The sequence below is a fragment of the Motacilla alba genome, chromosome 4 (genome assembly GCF_015832195.1).
Source record: "Motacilla alba alba isolate MOTALB_02 chromosome 4, Motacilla_alba_V1.0_pri, whole genome shotgun sequence".
NCBI lineage: Eukaryota > Metazoa > Chordata > Aves > Passeriformes > Motacillidae > Motacilla > Motacilla alba.
Genome location: NC_052019.1, coordinates 59,473,999 through 59,489,262, shown reverse-complemented (window position 1 = coordinate 59,489,262; position 15,264 = coordinate 59,473,999). Strand labels below are relative to the sequence as shown.

At 43.9% G+C, this 15,264-nt stretch overlaps 1 protein-coding gene across 1 annotated transcript; it reads left to right on the top strand.

The window, feature by feature from the left end:
* Positions 1–10,216: 10,216 nt before the first annotated feature.
* Positions 10,217–14,103, top strand: LOC119700673 (E3 ubiquitin-protein ligase RNF4-like). Its single transcript, XM_038136153.1, has 6 exons — positions 10,217–10,353; positions 10,765–10,819; positions 11,494–11,503; positions 12,332–12,479; positions 13,474–13,528; positions 13,849–14,103. Exons 2-6 carry the CDS (start codon positions 10,802–10,804, stop codon positions 13,996–13,998), a joined length of 381 nt encoding a protein of 126 aa, XP_037992081.1. The 5' UTR covers positions 10,217–10,353; positions 10,765–10,801; the 3' UTR covers positions 13,999–14,103.
* The last annotated feature ends 1,161 nt before the right edge of the window (positions 14,104–15,264 follow it).

Here is a 15,264-nt window from a genome sequence, read left to right as displayed (position 1 = left end):
CTAGGGAGGCCCACAGAGCATCCTCCTCCTCGGTTCATCCACCTCCCCCAGCAAGAAGTCCCCATCATGCCCTCCTGATGCTACATTTCCTGGCCACACTGTCCTTCCAGGAGCACCATAACACTCTGGCTGTGCCACCACCACTCCTGCCACTGGCCCCTGCACACAGGCCAGGCTGGGCTTTGGCACAGTGGAGCCATACCCTCAGTGTTAATCAAAGTTAATCACTGTTTATGCAATTGCAGGTTGCTTTTTCTCTCTGAGAAGCTGCTAAAACAGGTGTGTTTAGGAGCATGCCAGAGTGAATTGTACAGTGGGAGAGGCGTTGAGCCTCGAGGGGAGAGGTATTGCCTCAGCACATGCTGAGGGGACTCGCCACCAGGGCTGTGCCCATGCAGGGAGCAGGTAGGAGCAGCCATGATGTCAGTGAAGTACCCACAGAGGACCTGCTTGCCAGTCCTCTGCACACCGGCATGCAGGGAAATGGCAGATTCTGTTATGGGACACAGAATCACGGGATGGTTTGGGTTGGAAGGGACCATAAAGATCACCTAGTTCCAACTCCCCTGACACAGGCAGGGATGCCACTCTCTAGACCAGGTTGCTCAAAGTCCCATCCAACCTGGCCTTGAACACTTCCAGAGATGCAACATCCATAGCTTCTTGCAGTAACTTGGTACTTAGGGATCATCCATAGTTGATTCATGCTGGAACACTAGGACACAGTGTCCCACTGGTGCTATCAGTTACCACCAGTTCTTGGGACTCTGCTTTGCTACTGCTCACACTCTTCAACATAAAAAGTCAAAATTGCATGTGCCCACCATGGCCCCCACCAGGACATTAGGCCCTGGTGTCTCCGGGGAAGCTGCTCCGTGTACCTTGGTCCTAGTGCTGCAGAGACATGGAGATTTAGGCAGCCTGTAGCAGGGATTTGCCTGCAGCTTCCCAGGCTCAGTGCAGCATGCAGAAGACCCCCAAGGGCTCATGGACCTCCCATGCTGGCCCATCTGGCTCAGACTAAAAGGTGCTGCAGGGCTGCTGCCAGTCTGGGCTGGATAACTCACCCCTAGAATTGCTACGGCGCATCACACCCCGGCAATGCTCTGGGGGTCTAGGTCATGATTGCCTGGCGAATGGAGAGGGTGGTTTTGGGGTCTCGCCGCTGACAGGGTTGGAACTAAGGAGTTTGCAGCCCCGGCGTAGCGCTCAGGCCCCTCCACCCTCAGTCCTGACCATACCCTTGTCCAAAGGATTAAGCAACATCCTTAAGCGAGGGCTGGGCACCATCTAGTGGAATAAAAATCCTGTTGCTGGGAATGTTTTGTTCCTGTTGAATGATGCCCAGTTCTGCCTGATGCTGGCGTGGGCACTGCTGCCATCTTGTCCCACTGCTTCCCCGAGGTCCTGGGGAGCTCTGCCTGAATGGCAAGGTCAAGTATAAAACTGGCTAGTTCAGGTATAAATGGCATACACATAAGCCAGCATTACCTCCTTGCACAGTCACTGCGAAAGCACCTGGAATTTTTGTGCTGTGACTCTGGCTCTACATCTGGGAGTATACAATATTTTGGTATTCTCACCCTGAGCCCCCTGCTCAGTGCCACAATGCTGCCTAGTCCTGCTCTTTCAAAACTCACCTGCCAACTAGCACAAGAGGCTACAAGACAGAAAAATTGCAAGTTTCCCTAGGAAAAGGTTTTCCCAGAGTATTGGAGCAAAGCAGGGAACTGTTTTTTCCTTGCAGTGAAGGGTGAGCAGATGAGGGCTGGCAGGATGACACTGACCACCCCTCATGCTCAAACACCCACAGCAAGCTTACAGTCGAGCTAGAGGCAGTCACCAGGTCTGGGAGAGGTTCCTCTGTGGCCTTTTGCTCTTTGACTTGGCTGAGCTGTGTGTTTTTGAGAAAAGATTTAATTTAGACTTTTAATAAATATACATTTACATTATGTTTCTTGTGTTTTGGTTTTTTTTGGGGGGGGGGTTTGGGTGTTTGTTTGTTTGTTTGATGGTTTTTTGATTTTTTTTTTTAAACAAGGGCAGCAGAGATTTATCTACAGGTGCTTCTTCACTCTGGGACAGCAGAGGCTGTTGCTGAAGTGATTTAAGGTCATTCATCCCACCTTGTAAGTGCGTGAACCCAAGAGAAGAGTGATATGTACTGTCTGAGGGTACAGAACAAAAAATGAATTGTCCCTAAAAATCCCAGCTACTCTTATGAATGCTAGTTGTGGTCATGTAGCCAGGCAAGTCTGGGTACACACTGCTGCTTCAGGACAGCAAGGCTGCAAAGAACTGCTAAAATGTTTTTTAAAAGAAAGCTAAAAACCAATGATGTGCTTTGAGGAACAATTCAAATGGAGTTTTGAACTGCATATTTTCAGCTACAGAGACCAGTGCTGGCTGTATGGACGGGACATCCCAGAGAGACCAAGGGTGCCTTCCCCGTTGTAACACCATGGTTTTTCAGAAGAGGGCAAAAGCAGGCAGCCAGAAGGAGCAGTTGAAATCAGCACCTCTCAAAAGAGACTGAGCATGGCCACAGGACAATAATGACTTTCCGTGTCACCTGCTATAATTACTCAGTGAGACCCATCTTCATCCCATGCCAAAGACCAGGGACTGACAGGGACTGAAATACTGTGCACACCCCCAGCAAACCCTTCCTCCCAGTGCTCAGCCTTCCTGCTCCTAAGCTGGCAGCCAAGGCTGAGCAACTGCAGGGAACCTGAGTACATCCAGGTTTTTGGACAACGGAAAATGCCCCAAAGCCTCCACCCTTTGCCTCATTGACATTGAGGAGGGTGCAAAGCAGCCCCAGCAACAAGAAACTTGGGTTTTATTTCTGCAGAGGAAGCCACGCAGAACTGCCTGTTTTCAGGAGGGTTCAAAAATATTTTTACTTTTGAAATATAAAAATATTTTATTTTACTCTGAACAGTCTCTAATACACCATCCACCAGCATTTCCCTGTAAACATTTTGGAAAACATATTCTGAAGCCAGAACCATTGCTATAGTCAAGTAAAGTCACATTTTGATACATGGAGTAAAATGCAAATCTCAGTGACATAAGTGAAAAATATTATTAGCCAATATTACAATCTGTTTAGGCCCTCTTTTGGTAATCCTTGCCTATTTCCCTGCATCCTCATGGTAGCTTTAGAGGGACTTGTCTGCAAGGTTTCTTTGGGGAGCAATTGCCTTGCAGCTGGATACTTTGTTAAACAACATCCTATACTACATTCACTCTTCTTAAATTACTTTATGGGCCTTGCTCCGATCATCATGGTACCCCTGATTTGGGAGAGTACAGAGCTGACAATCTCTGGCCAGTGAACTGTGGGTTTTTCTCACTTCCTGAAGTTCTCTGGAAAAAAAACTTCTCCTGCCAAAAAATACTGGCAAACTGTAGCCAATGTGTGAAAATCCCAATGCTATTCCTCCAGGTGATTAATATACCAAGCCAGTCAGTCTGGGTTCAGCTTAGGCTGTTGGCTATAATTAATCTTTTAAGTTTGGAAAGTTGGTAGACGGTTGAAAAACCAACTTTTCAACCAGTTTGGAAAGTTGGTAAAATTCTTCTGTCATGAAATGGAATGGCAGGGGTGTTTCAGAGATCTTCCCCCTTGCTTCAAAGCTGGCCTTCATGGGAGGAGTTAAAAAAGGTATGTCACCTTTTCAGCTTCCCTGCAATGTGCAGAGAAGGGGCAGGAGCTTTATCTCCCTCCCACCACCAAGTGATGAATATTTTGAATAGTGGCTTTAATTTAAAAAGTGTTGAGCATTACAATAAAGTCTCCCAGCCCCCTGCTGCCATTGTCCACCAGCGATTAGGAAGATCAAGCCTGACAGCCTTCAAATGTTTGACTTACTGAAAGCTGACCCCCCTTTTCCTCAGCACTCCCTCCTCCCTTATCCCTGTTGACATATTCTTGCAAAAAGCCATCCAATTCCACCCCAAAATACAAGTGGGGCTGAGCCCACTCAGCCAGCCTCAGCTGTACCTGCAGAGTGAGTGAACAGGCTCCCTGCCTTAATACATGGGCTATTTCATATGCCATTAAATCCACTTCTGCTTCATCTCATTTTAAACACTCCTGCTTTCCAAAAATATTGGTTTCAAAGGACAGAGTTTTAGATAATAAAAATCCTAAAGGAGATCTAATGCTTGAAATAAAAATTCTAAAGTGCTAGATCAATTCCAAATACATATTTAATATATTAATAAGTAAGTACTTTGTGCCAGGCATTGAATATGAGAAATGAAGGATGTGTGTATGATGACCAAAACCAGCCTTTGCTTCAATTGCCAGGCACAGGACTGAGGAAAAGGGGAAAGTCATCCCCATCCATCTTTAAACACTCAATATTTTTCCCATTACCTAATAGCAACTGTTGTATCAACAAGGAAATTATTTTAATAAATGATCTTCCTCCTGTAGGTTGTGAGCTGACAATATCCATATGCTATCCAGAGCACTGGATGAATTTCCATCATCCTCCCCTCACCCAAGAGCACTCATAGGACCAGGGACTGAGGAGCATCCCTGTATCCAGCAGAACTGGGATGGGTTTGCTGCTACTCTCAGGAGCGCCAGCCAAGCCATTTGAAAGTAGGTCCAATGGCAGACTGGCTAGAAGAAAAACTGAATTTTAATTTCACTTTCCTTGCTGTGTTGCCTTTCATAGCAGAGCAGGGCTTCAAGAGGAAGGTGCTGTCTCCAGGAGCAGAGCAAATCTCCTCCCAATCCTCTTGTGAAATGCTCAGGTGAGGAATAGTTGAACACCTAAAAAATTCAAGACTTCCGAGACTTTAAATAAGAATCTAAATCATTAGACTTTCATCAATTTAGAAAAAATCCAACCCAACCTCAAAAATCTCTTCCTTTAATTTTAATTTCTATTTACTGGGGATTAAAGTTAAAACAGTCTCATGAGAGTTTTCAGCCACAGACTAAAAAACATGAAGCAACCGTGGAATGCATCTCCCTAGAAGGCCAGTCTGGCCAGGGTCCTGCACACCCTGATGTGGTGGATGGTGTCCCTGCCCATGGCAGGAGATTGGAACCAGCTGATGTTTAAGGTCCCTTCCATGCCAAAGCATTCTGGGACACCAGGAGGGTGCAAAGAGGGCTTCTGCTACCGTTAATGGAATGTTGCCACAGCCAAACCATTGCCACAAGGATTCCATCCCAGGGTGCCCAGGTGACCTGGGGCCCGTTAAGACAGTTGATGGATCCTCTGCTGGGAAGCAGATGCAAAGTGTCCATCTCCTCTGTGTGGTGTACATCTTCTCCATCCCTGGTGGGAACGGAAGGTTATTTGCTGACATTTATGAGGAGAACTCTTGGCTGACTACACATGTAAGTGAAGACTATTTTTGAAAAGGTTTCTGATACTGAGGGGCTGTTCTGGGCTTCTGGCCCAGCTGCAGGTGTCTGAGACTCCAGTACTGAACTTGTACAGAAACTGGTGACTCGGGAAGGGGAATCCTGGAGCAGGGGTGGTATTTAAGAGAACAAGTATTCCAGATAGATAATCTCCTCTCTTGTCTTCTTGTAGGTTTGGAAGAGTAATTGATCTCTGACTCCTAGAAGTCAGGGTTTTGTAGCAGTGTGCTTCCTAAAGGAATTGAAGGGATCAATTGCTGCAGTTTCTCTGACATCTTTCTCTGATGCCTGTCCCGCTTACTCTTCCAGTGGTTTTAGGTCATGAAACACCATGAGCACAGTGAGTACTTTACTACTCAATGCAAATCCCATAGGAATATACACAAAACACATTGTCTGGGGTACTTCCAGAAAGGATTTAAAGAGTTTGTAGCAAATGCATGGGAACAGAAGCCTATTAAGACTTCATGTAACTTCATGTTTTGGGAGATGGAAGATTTTGAATCTCTCTGGGTGCTAGCAATAGTTCAGAAATGCTTACAGTGTGAACAATGACCTGTTAAAATTGTGAAGTAATCTCCTCATTTTCAAGCCTCTGGGATAGGATTTTTCTTGGTGAGACAGCTGGCAAGAGATCAGTGGAGACTCCTTTTTCTTGATGACATGTGCTCAGGGAGGAGTGATTCATAGCACCATGTGATGCATATTCCAGCCTTTGCATGAGTGTTATTTGTACCCTCCTGCTTTCATTGGTGTTGCAAAAATGGGGGCCGCATTACCCTTACTCCCGCAGAAAATGCTAAGGCTTTGCTCCCTCTTAGAATCAGCGAAAGCACAGTGGAGAACCAGATGATTCTAGTCAAGCTCAAAAATGGAGCAGGCTTCTGGCTTCTAGGACAGGTGGAGCTTCAGATCCAGATCCAGTAGACTTTGAGGAAAGTGGTACACTTTCTTTTGAGCTTGGTAAGGACAGAATCTGCTTCTGGAGGGCTGGGGTCCACTCAAATGTGTGCATTTGCCAGTCTCTAGGCCCTTTAGTGGGGAAGAAGGGAAATGTGGGATTTTAGGAAGCACCTAGTATGGCATCTGTAAACAGCAAGGCTGCCAGCAAGCACATGGGTTTGTTACTGCACTGTGATACATTTGCACTAGTGGGAGATGAACTGGGTAGCAAAGGTCCAAGTGCTGTTCAAGTACCTTAATGTCCCCTCTGAGCAGCTGGCAGTTGCCCCAGCTGCCACTACACAGGGTAGCAAACTTAAGTTTGGGATCTCCCAGCTGGGAAGCAGATAAGGAAACTTTGACATTAGCTGTGCCCCATCCCTCAAGGGAACCTCTACAGTATGGTACTGTAAAATCAGGATACCTGCTGTGATTCCAGCTTTGGTTTGGTTTTTTACCCTGTGTAATAAACATATCCCCTGTGTGATAAACATTCCCCTGTGTTAGATAAATCTTATGTTGATGTGTACCTCCTGCAAGCTGCTGTCATCCAACAGAACTGTGTGAGGAGCTCAGCCACTCTTTCTTGCAGAGGACAGGGCTGGCAATGCTCTCCTGTGGACTGTTGAGAGCAAAGCTGGAGTGAAATGTTGGACACATTCCTGAAAGAAGAGACCCAGGGCACAGATGAATTGTTCCTCAGCCTGCTCCTCTGTGGCTGCCCATTTCATTCCTCTGCAATTTCTCCTATTAATTCTAACATTCTGGTTTTCAGCTGGTGAGGAATTCATAGGTGTCGCAGCTGACTCTCCTGACTCTGAAGACATCAATCTAACTGGCAATGATTCTGGCAGTATTGTGGTAAGTAGTGAATGACAGGCTTCTCTCTATCTCACAGCCAAATTAGTTTTCTCTTGTGCTGCCAGGCCTGCCTTCTGGCATCCAAATGTTCAGGGCTGAAACACAGATCTGCCTTACCTACTTTAGATATAGCTCCCAGTCAACCCCAAATGCAGCTGTGAATGCATCAGCATCTTTGAGTATCACTTGCAGAGTGATACTCAGAGTAATTTAAAATTTTTGTTGCTCTAAAACTTGGGGAGGATGTTTAGGAATCATGGATAATAGAATAGAGGGTGCCATTTTAAAGCTGAAGTTGCTACAGAAACACACAAGATATAGCCCAGTGATTTAAAGAAAAAGGAAAGATGAGGACAGGAAGCCTTTGACTTCCCAAATACAAAGTATTCAGCTGCAACATTGATTTGAAGTACTCCTGTCTCTTAGGTACCAAGGCCAACTGTAGCTGGCTGGGGTACCGACTGTTTATGACTCCAAGAAGTATTTGAAGTTTATTAATCCAGTTATATTTTTTACTTCAAGAAGTATTTTACAAAGATCCAGCCCACAGGGTAGTTTATTCCCTGAGTTTTGGGATGCCACTGCAGCTGTGCAAAGCAGAAACATGCAGCAGTGATGCTGGCAACGGTTTTGAACTTTATGGAAGACTCTGCATGACCCAGCTCCAATTCTGCAAAATTAAGTGTAGGTTTGGGGTTGGATTTTTTTCTTCAGCAGCTGTTCATCTCATACAAAGAGTTTATGGCTATCACAGCTGAACTTGCCCGTTAGTGGGAGAAAGAGGGAAAGAAACACTTCCAGCCTAAATCCAGTCATGGAACTGAAACAGAGGAGCAGAGTGGAAGGTGTTCATGTGATTCCTAAGTTACCTCTGTTTCTAACCCATTCTAGGAGTGGGAGCAAAACCAGCAGGACCCACTTGTTTCCAGAGCAGCAGATAACTCAGTCCTGCTACTGGCAAGTGATGATGACGTGGAACCGCAAGATAGTGATGGGTATGTGAGAGATCAAGCATCACTCCAAAGTAATTTCTGACATAGTGTAGAAAGATGTTTTTTGTCAAGTTTCTGGGTTCTGCTTAATTCTGTGTGAAAACTTCAGATATAGGATATAGTGGCCTGTCTGGAAGAGAACTAAGTAAAAAAAAGAAATCCTAGCAAAATCCAATGGAAATTATTCTTCTCTGTTCATGAGGTCATTAATGAATGTGTCTTACACAACTGCTTGAGATGTGCTGAAATGCTTGCAGTACATACGAGTTTTTGGAATAATTGTGTTGCTGGGCTGGGGTGTTGCTAAGTCAAAATAAGGGATGTTTTAATTTCTGGCATTCTATGTATCAGTAACACTTTATGTGCGGTGAAATTAAAGGCTGCATGTTCTTTCTGGCTGTGTTCTCTCTAGTGCATGGTCATCAGGTATTCTTAGTTCTCCAAACTGGATGGATGAATACTTAGAGGTAAGGATCCATGTGTTGTCATAATTTCTGTTTTGTGGAAGGGGAATGGGGCAGAGAGGGAACTGTACAGCTCATCTGGCCAATGTGAGATGCTGTGGCAGCTGGCTTGAAGCACAGCCCTTGCTTTGGAGCTCCAAGTAGCTCATCCCTCCAAGTCATTTCTTGGTGGTGTACCCTAAGGGGGAAACTGCTGCCAAGGTGGCACTGGCAGATCTGTGGGTTCCTCATTCTTCTAGCAGCTCCTGACAGATTGCAGATATTCAAGTTCTATTTGTCTAGTGCCCACAGAGCAGACAACTGGAATTCTTTCCTCCCAATCCCTGTTCTGGCTTTCTTTTCTCATCAGTTCTGCCACCGATATGAAATTTCTATGGCTAACACAATTTGCCTGATTGGCAAATTAAGAGAGAAAAAGGGAAGGATTTGCCTGCAGCCTAAATCCAGATAGGGATGAAACAGGGGAGCAAGGAGAAGGGTTTTAACATGTTTCTTAAGCTGCTACCCTTTCTAACCACCTGCAGTGGGAGCAGAACCAAAAGTACCCACTTCTCTCCATACCAGTGGATTCTTCAGTTGCGCTACTGGCCAGTGATGATGAAGAACTGAGAGATGATGATGATGGGTATGTGACAGATAAAATGTCTCTCCAAAGTCTGATTTCTGACACAGTAGCAACAGGTTTTTGCCAAGATTTTAGGTTCTGTTTAATCCTGTGCGAAAAGTAATACCTGGAATATAGTGGTCTGTATGGAAGAGAACTAAGTAAAAAACAAAACAAAACAAACCCATAAAATCCACCAGAAACTTTTCTGTTCATGAAGCCATTATTGATTGTATCTTATACACTGTGGTTTGGGATATGTTGAAATGTTTGCAATACATAAAAGTACTTAGAATGCTCATGTTGCTGAACTGGGCTGTTGCTGTGCCGGGATGTTGCTAGATCAGAATAGGAGACATTTAATTTCTGACATTTTATGTATCAGTAACCCTTGTTGTGTGGTGAAAATAATGACTGCATATTTTTCTTGTTCTGTTCACTCTACCACAAGGCTCTTTGGACCCCTAACAAGTGTGCTTTACAAGGACTGCTTCTTATGGGTAAGAATCCCAGTGTCATCCTCCTTTCATTTTCTGTGGGAGAGGAATAGGGCAGAGAAGGAGCTATGGGACTCATCTGGCTAATGGGCAGCTGGCTTGAGGCGCAGCCCTTGCTTTGAAACTCCAATCTGTACATCCTTCCAAGTCATTTTTTTGCATCAAAGGAGAAACCCTTATCAAAATGGCACTACCAAATCTTTGGGTTCCTCATTATTTAGCAGCAGTTGACTGAGGATATTTCAAGTCTTCTTTGCCTGCCGCCCATAGAGAAGCAAACTGGAATTCTTTATTCCCAGTCCCTGTTGTGTTTTCCTTTCTTCAGCAGTTGTTCATCTAACACCAAGTGTTTGTGGCTATCACAGCTGAACTTGCCCATTTGGGGGCGAAAGAGCAGAAGAAACATGTATAAACCAAATCCAGTTATGGAACTGGAGGAGCAGGGTGGAGTGTGTGTAGGTGGTTCCTAAACTGCTTCTTTTTCTACCCTGTTGCAGCAGCTGGAGCAAAACCAGCAGCACCCACTTGTTTCCAGAGCAGCAGATAACTCAGTCCTGCTACTGGCAAGTGATGAAGAGGAAGGAAGAAACAACAATAGGTATGAGTGGGATAAAGTGTCTCTCTAAAGTCTAATTTCTGACATAGGGTAGAAAGATGTTTTTTGTCAAGTTTCTGGGTTCTGCTTAATTCTGTGTGAAAACTTCAGATATAGGATATAGTGGCCTGTCTGGAAGAGAACTAAGTAAAAAAAAGAAATCCTAGCAAAATCCAATGGAAATTATACTTCTCTGTTCATGAGGTCATTAATGAATGTGTCTTACACAACTGCTTGAGATGTGCTGAAATGCTTGCAGTACATACGAGTTTTTGGAATAATTGTGTTGCTGGGCTGGGGTGTTGCGAAGTCAAAATAAGGGATGTTTTAATTTCTGGCATTCTGTGCATCAGTAACACTTTATGTGCAGTGAAATTAATGGCTGCATGTTCTTTCTGGCTGTGTTCTCTCTAGTGCATGGTCATCAGGTATTCTTAGTTCTCCAAACTGGATGGATGAATACTTAGAGGTAAGGATCCATGTGTTGTCATAATTTCTGTTTTGTGGAAGGGAAATGGGGCAGAGAGGGAACGGTACAGCTCATCTGGCCAATGTGAGATGCTGTGGCAGCTGGCTTGAAGCACAGCCCTTGCTTTGGAGCTCCAAGTAGCTCATCCTCCAAGTCATTTCTTGGTGGTGTACCCTAAGGGGGAAACTACTGCCAAGGTGGCACTGGCAGATCTGTGGGTTCCTCATTCTTCTAGCAGCTCCTGACAGATTGCAGATATTCAAGTTCTATTTGCCTAGTGCCCACAGAGCAGACAACTGGAATTCTTTTCTCCCAATCCCTGTTCTGTTGTTTGGGGAAAATTGAGGGAAAGAAACACCTCCAGCCAACATCCAGTTTGGAAACTGAAATGGGAGGAGGGAGGAGAGTTTTCAGGAGGTTCTAAAGCTGCCTCTGTTTCCGTCCTGTTCCAGCAGTGGGAAGAGAACTAGCAGCAACCTCTTATTTGTTCTCAGGACAACAGCTATTTGGCTACTACTTTTAATGTTCTTAACCAAAATTAGAGTGGTAGCCTAGCAGTCTTCATCTGATCTGTTGTAATTGCTTAGCCGAGCTGGTGGTGGTTACACCAGGGCTGCACACCAAAGTCTAATTGTATTTTCTTTTTTCTCTCTTCCCATATGCACTGATGCAAGCTTATTGAAGGTGAGTTTACATTTTAAAGTTGATAATGGAATTGTTATAAATATAATCATTAGTTTTTCTGTGTCCTTTGCAACCATCTCGAACAGCAGGGATTGAAACTGCATTTAGCAAAAGGCAAAGAACAGTCCTAAAGCCTCTGGCCAGTGTCTTAAAGAATGGATCCCATGTATGTCTGACAGCTGCTATCAAACACAGTGGAAAATCCCCACAACAGAAGTTGTTGCTCAATACTTATGTAGGAAGGAACTTTAATTTGGTGACATTTTCTGTAATTTTAATTTATTAGTGCTTGGTTATTGTTACATGGACATGGGAGTTGCAGAGATCATTGTTGCATGTGTATTCTGAGAATTAAAAAGCAAACAGCAGTTCTTACCCTTTGGGTGTTACCAGGCCATTAAAAATGTATCTCCTTTGAACTACATGTGTTATAATTTTCAAGTTATGTTAACACCATAGGACCACAGCAGACTCTGTCAGTGAGAATCGTGTGAGAGAGCTTCCCTTTTTAAGGCAGATTTGTTCACAAATAGTATAACTCTGTGGAACTTATGACACTGAGACTCTCTCAGGTAACATTTTTAGCTGTTCATAGGATGAACAGAGCAAATGTTTTGTGTTGGTCTGTAGCAGAATAGTCTCAATGTGTGGAAGCATTCAGCCTCAATATTTAGGGAAACTAGTTTATTTTAAACTGATTTTAACCCAGCTCAATAGGGTCCATTCCAAATTGGAACCATTACAGACCATTTATAATAACTCATTTAAAGGGTAGTTCCAAGGAGAGAGGGTAAATAATAGATCTAACTTACTGAAATTAAATTACAGAGTGTGATGAGCAAAGAAGCCAGCTGCTGTTGGACAGCTCTGTACTGAGTGATAATGATGAAGATGAAGTAACAGATAATGATGTGTCTGTGACTGATTCAGCATCTGAAGAAAGGGATTCATCAGAAGATGAAACTGGAAGTTCAGAGTACGTATACTTCATGACGTACCAGACATTGAATTTTGCCTTTTGTTTTCCTGCAGACAAGACTATGTTTGATTGCTGTGGGCTGGCTTACCTTTGAAACCTTTACTTAGTCTACTTATTTCCCTCTTGCAATGATGATCACATCTCATGCTGCATGATGATCAAATGATACCATTTTTACTTTAGGAGAGGAAGGCAGCCCAAGGCAGATGGAAAGCTTTGCACACAACCTTAAAGACGAGTTTGGGAGTATAGCAAGAGAGCGTGAATAGGCACAGGCCATAGCTCACAATACATTACATTTCCTTTTCATGCCAGGCTCTAGTAGTGCTGTTAGATAAGGAAATACTTTCATTGGTATTGACGGCTTGGCAGCAGCTGGACAAATTCTTGCACAGGTTTTAATAAAGCTGGTGTGCTTTGGATTACTGGAAGGCAAGATAGGAGAGAATTTAATATAAAAAAGGCATAATTTTTGTCTTTGATGTCAAGCTGCTCTGTTACAGCTTGCACCTTCCTGCTCTGTTTAGGTGAAGCTGGAGAGCAGCACTTAACGCTGAGCAAAGTCCTTCTTGCCAGAGCTGTCTGCAATGTTACTCTGTAGTGCCAGGCCTTGTTCCATTCTAGAACTAATAATTCCCAGAGGACAGCTCAATGCTTTAGTTACAAAGCTGTTATTGATGACCTGTTGGACATAAATGCTGCTGTACATAGACTGCCCAGTGCTGGAGGCTGCTGATACTTCAGATTCTAGAGCAGGGCGCCTGACTGCATCCTTCTCCCAATGAAAGCCAAGACGCTCTTTCCTTTGGGAGACCCACACTCATTATTGCATACAGCAAACTGAGAGAGTTAAGGATATGCAGGGTTCTCCAAAGGAAATGTGTCTTGGCTGCTCAGTGCAGCTGGAGATTACGTGACATTTTATGTGCCAGTGACCCTCAGTGTGGTGACATAAACAGCCGCATGTTCTTTTTGGTTCTGTTCTCTCTAGTGCTTGGCCAGCAGGTACTATTAGGTGCCCGATCTGCATGGATTTTTACCCACAGGTAAGGACGCACCTGTTGTCATCTTTCCATCTTTGTGGGTGGGGAATGGGGCACAAGAGGAGCTGCACAACCAAGCTGGCTGATGTGGGATGCTGTGGGCAGCTGGTTTGAAGCACAGACCTTGCTTTGGAGCTCTAAAAATTGGTTCTTGTTGGTGTATGTAGAGGGAAAAACCCTTGCCAAGGAGGCACTGCCAGACCTATGTGTTCCTCATTATTCAGCAGTAACTGACACATTGCAGATACTCCAAGTCCTATTTGCCTGCTTCCAGTAAAGCAGCTAACTCAGATTCTTTCCTGTTGTGATTTCCTTTCTTCCAGATTGTGCAAAGTAGACGACTGATTTTGTCAACACTGTGTGGCCATGTCTTCTGCAGTCAGTGCCTCCCTTTTGCCCTTCAGACTGGCAGCTTTTGCCCAACCTGCAGGACAGATCTCACTCCAGGACAATATCATCCCATTTATATATAAGTACTTCTATTTTTCAAGACAGTCTCAGATGGATTTGGGGGGGAAAGGTGGTATAATGAGGCTTTTTTTTCTATGTGTATATAATTTTTGTGGTAAAAAGTTCCATTTTCTCTGAATTTAATTATAAATAAATTTTTAATTTATTTGAATATAATCAAGTCTGCTCATCTATATTAGATTCTGCTGGTCGACAGAGATTTCTTTTAACAGGTGGAAATAAAACCCTTGGTTTGATCAGTCAGAAGTGCTTGTTCTTTTCATCACACTATAGTAATTGATTTTTGGGGGAAAATGCTGAAGGCATAAGCTTGGTAGTTCTTGTGATAGCGTGTGTTTTATAGGGGAAGGGAAACAGGAACTGCTTGGGGTGAGAAGGCTTTTGTTTCCTAGGACAGACCCAGCTGGATGTTTTGCTAAAATTGTCATCATTTCAGTGCTTTGAAGGTTGAAAGAGCAGCAGGTTGTGCACACATCCAAAGACAAATATTTTCTTTGAGAATAATTCATTTGTATCTAGACAGCTTGTTTATGGCCCAAGCTGCTTCTTGTTTTGTCCCTGGTTACAATGTTCCATTGATGACTGCCAGCTGATGACAGGAGCACTGCCAGCTTCTATATAGCTCTTCTGCTTCTAAAAAGCCTGTAAGCTTAATTCAATATAATTGCTTTATTATAACTGCTTCAATATTGCTTCAAAACCAGCGCACTATACTAGCAGCTATATCTACCTAGCTGTAAATAATTCAGATTAAGCCCTTAAAATAAAAAAATTACTATTATTGCAACCAATTTAAATGAAGAATTAATTTTATTTTTATAAATATATTTGGTTTGCCATCCTTTGCTGGGCAAAGTTGCATAAAGTTGCATAAAGGGGCAAAGTTGCATAAAGGCTTAATTACCCCTGTATAGCCTTTTGAATATAAACTAATGACAAAATCTGGTGCCCAAGACTGGATCCCAAACTAAGCTCTTCTTCAACAAATTCAAAAAGCAAGGGGGTTCTTTCCACACCTTTTTGACTTAACAGGAGGGCTTCTCTTAGTAAACTTCTTCTAGAGCTCCCACTCTGCCTGCAACGCAGGTGCCAAACCCCCACTGGTTTCTCAGGTATCTCACAGCAGCGGTGGACAAGCCCTTCACACCTGTGTTTCACCTCTGGGAAGATGTGCTGGAGAAGCCTGCTGGCCACATATCCTGCAGGCACTGCTGCTTTACACACTCCTGCCACCAGAAACTTGATCCAAGGACAATTTCTGGGCATGA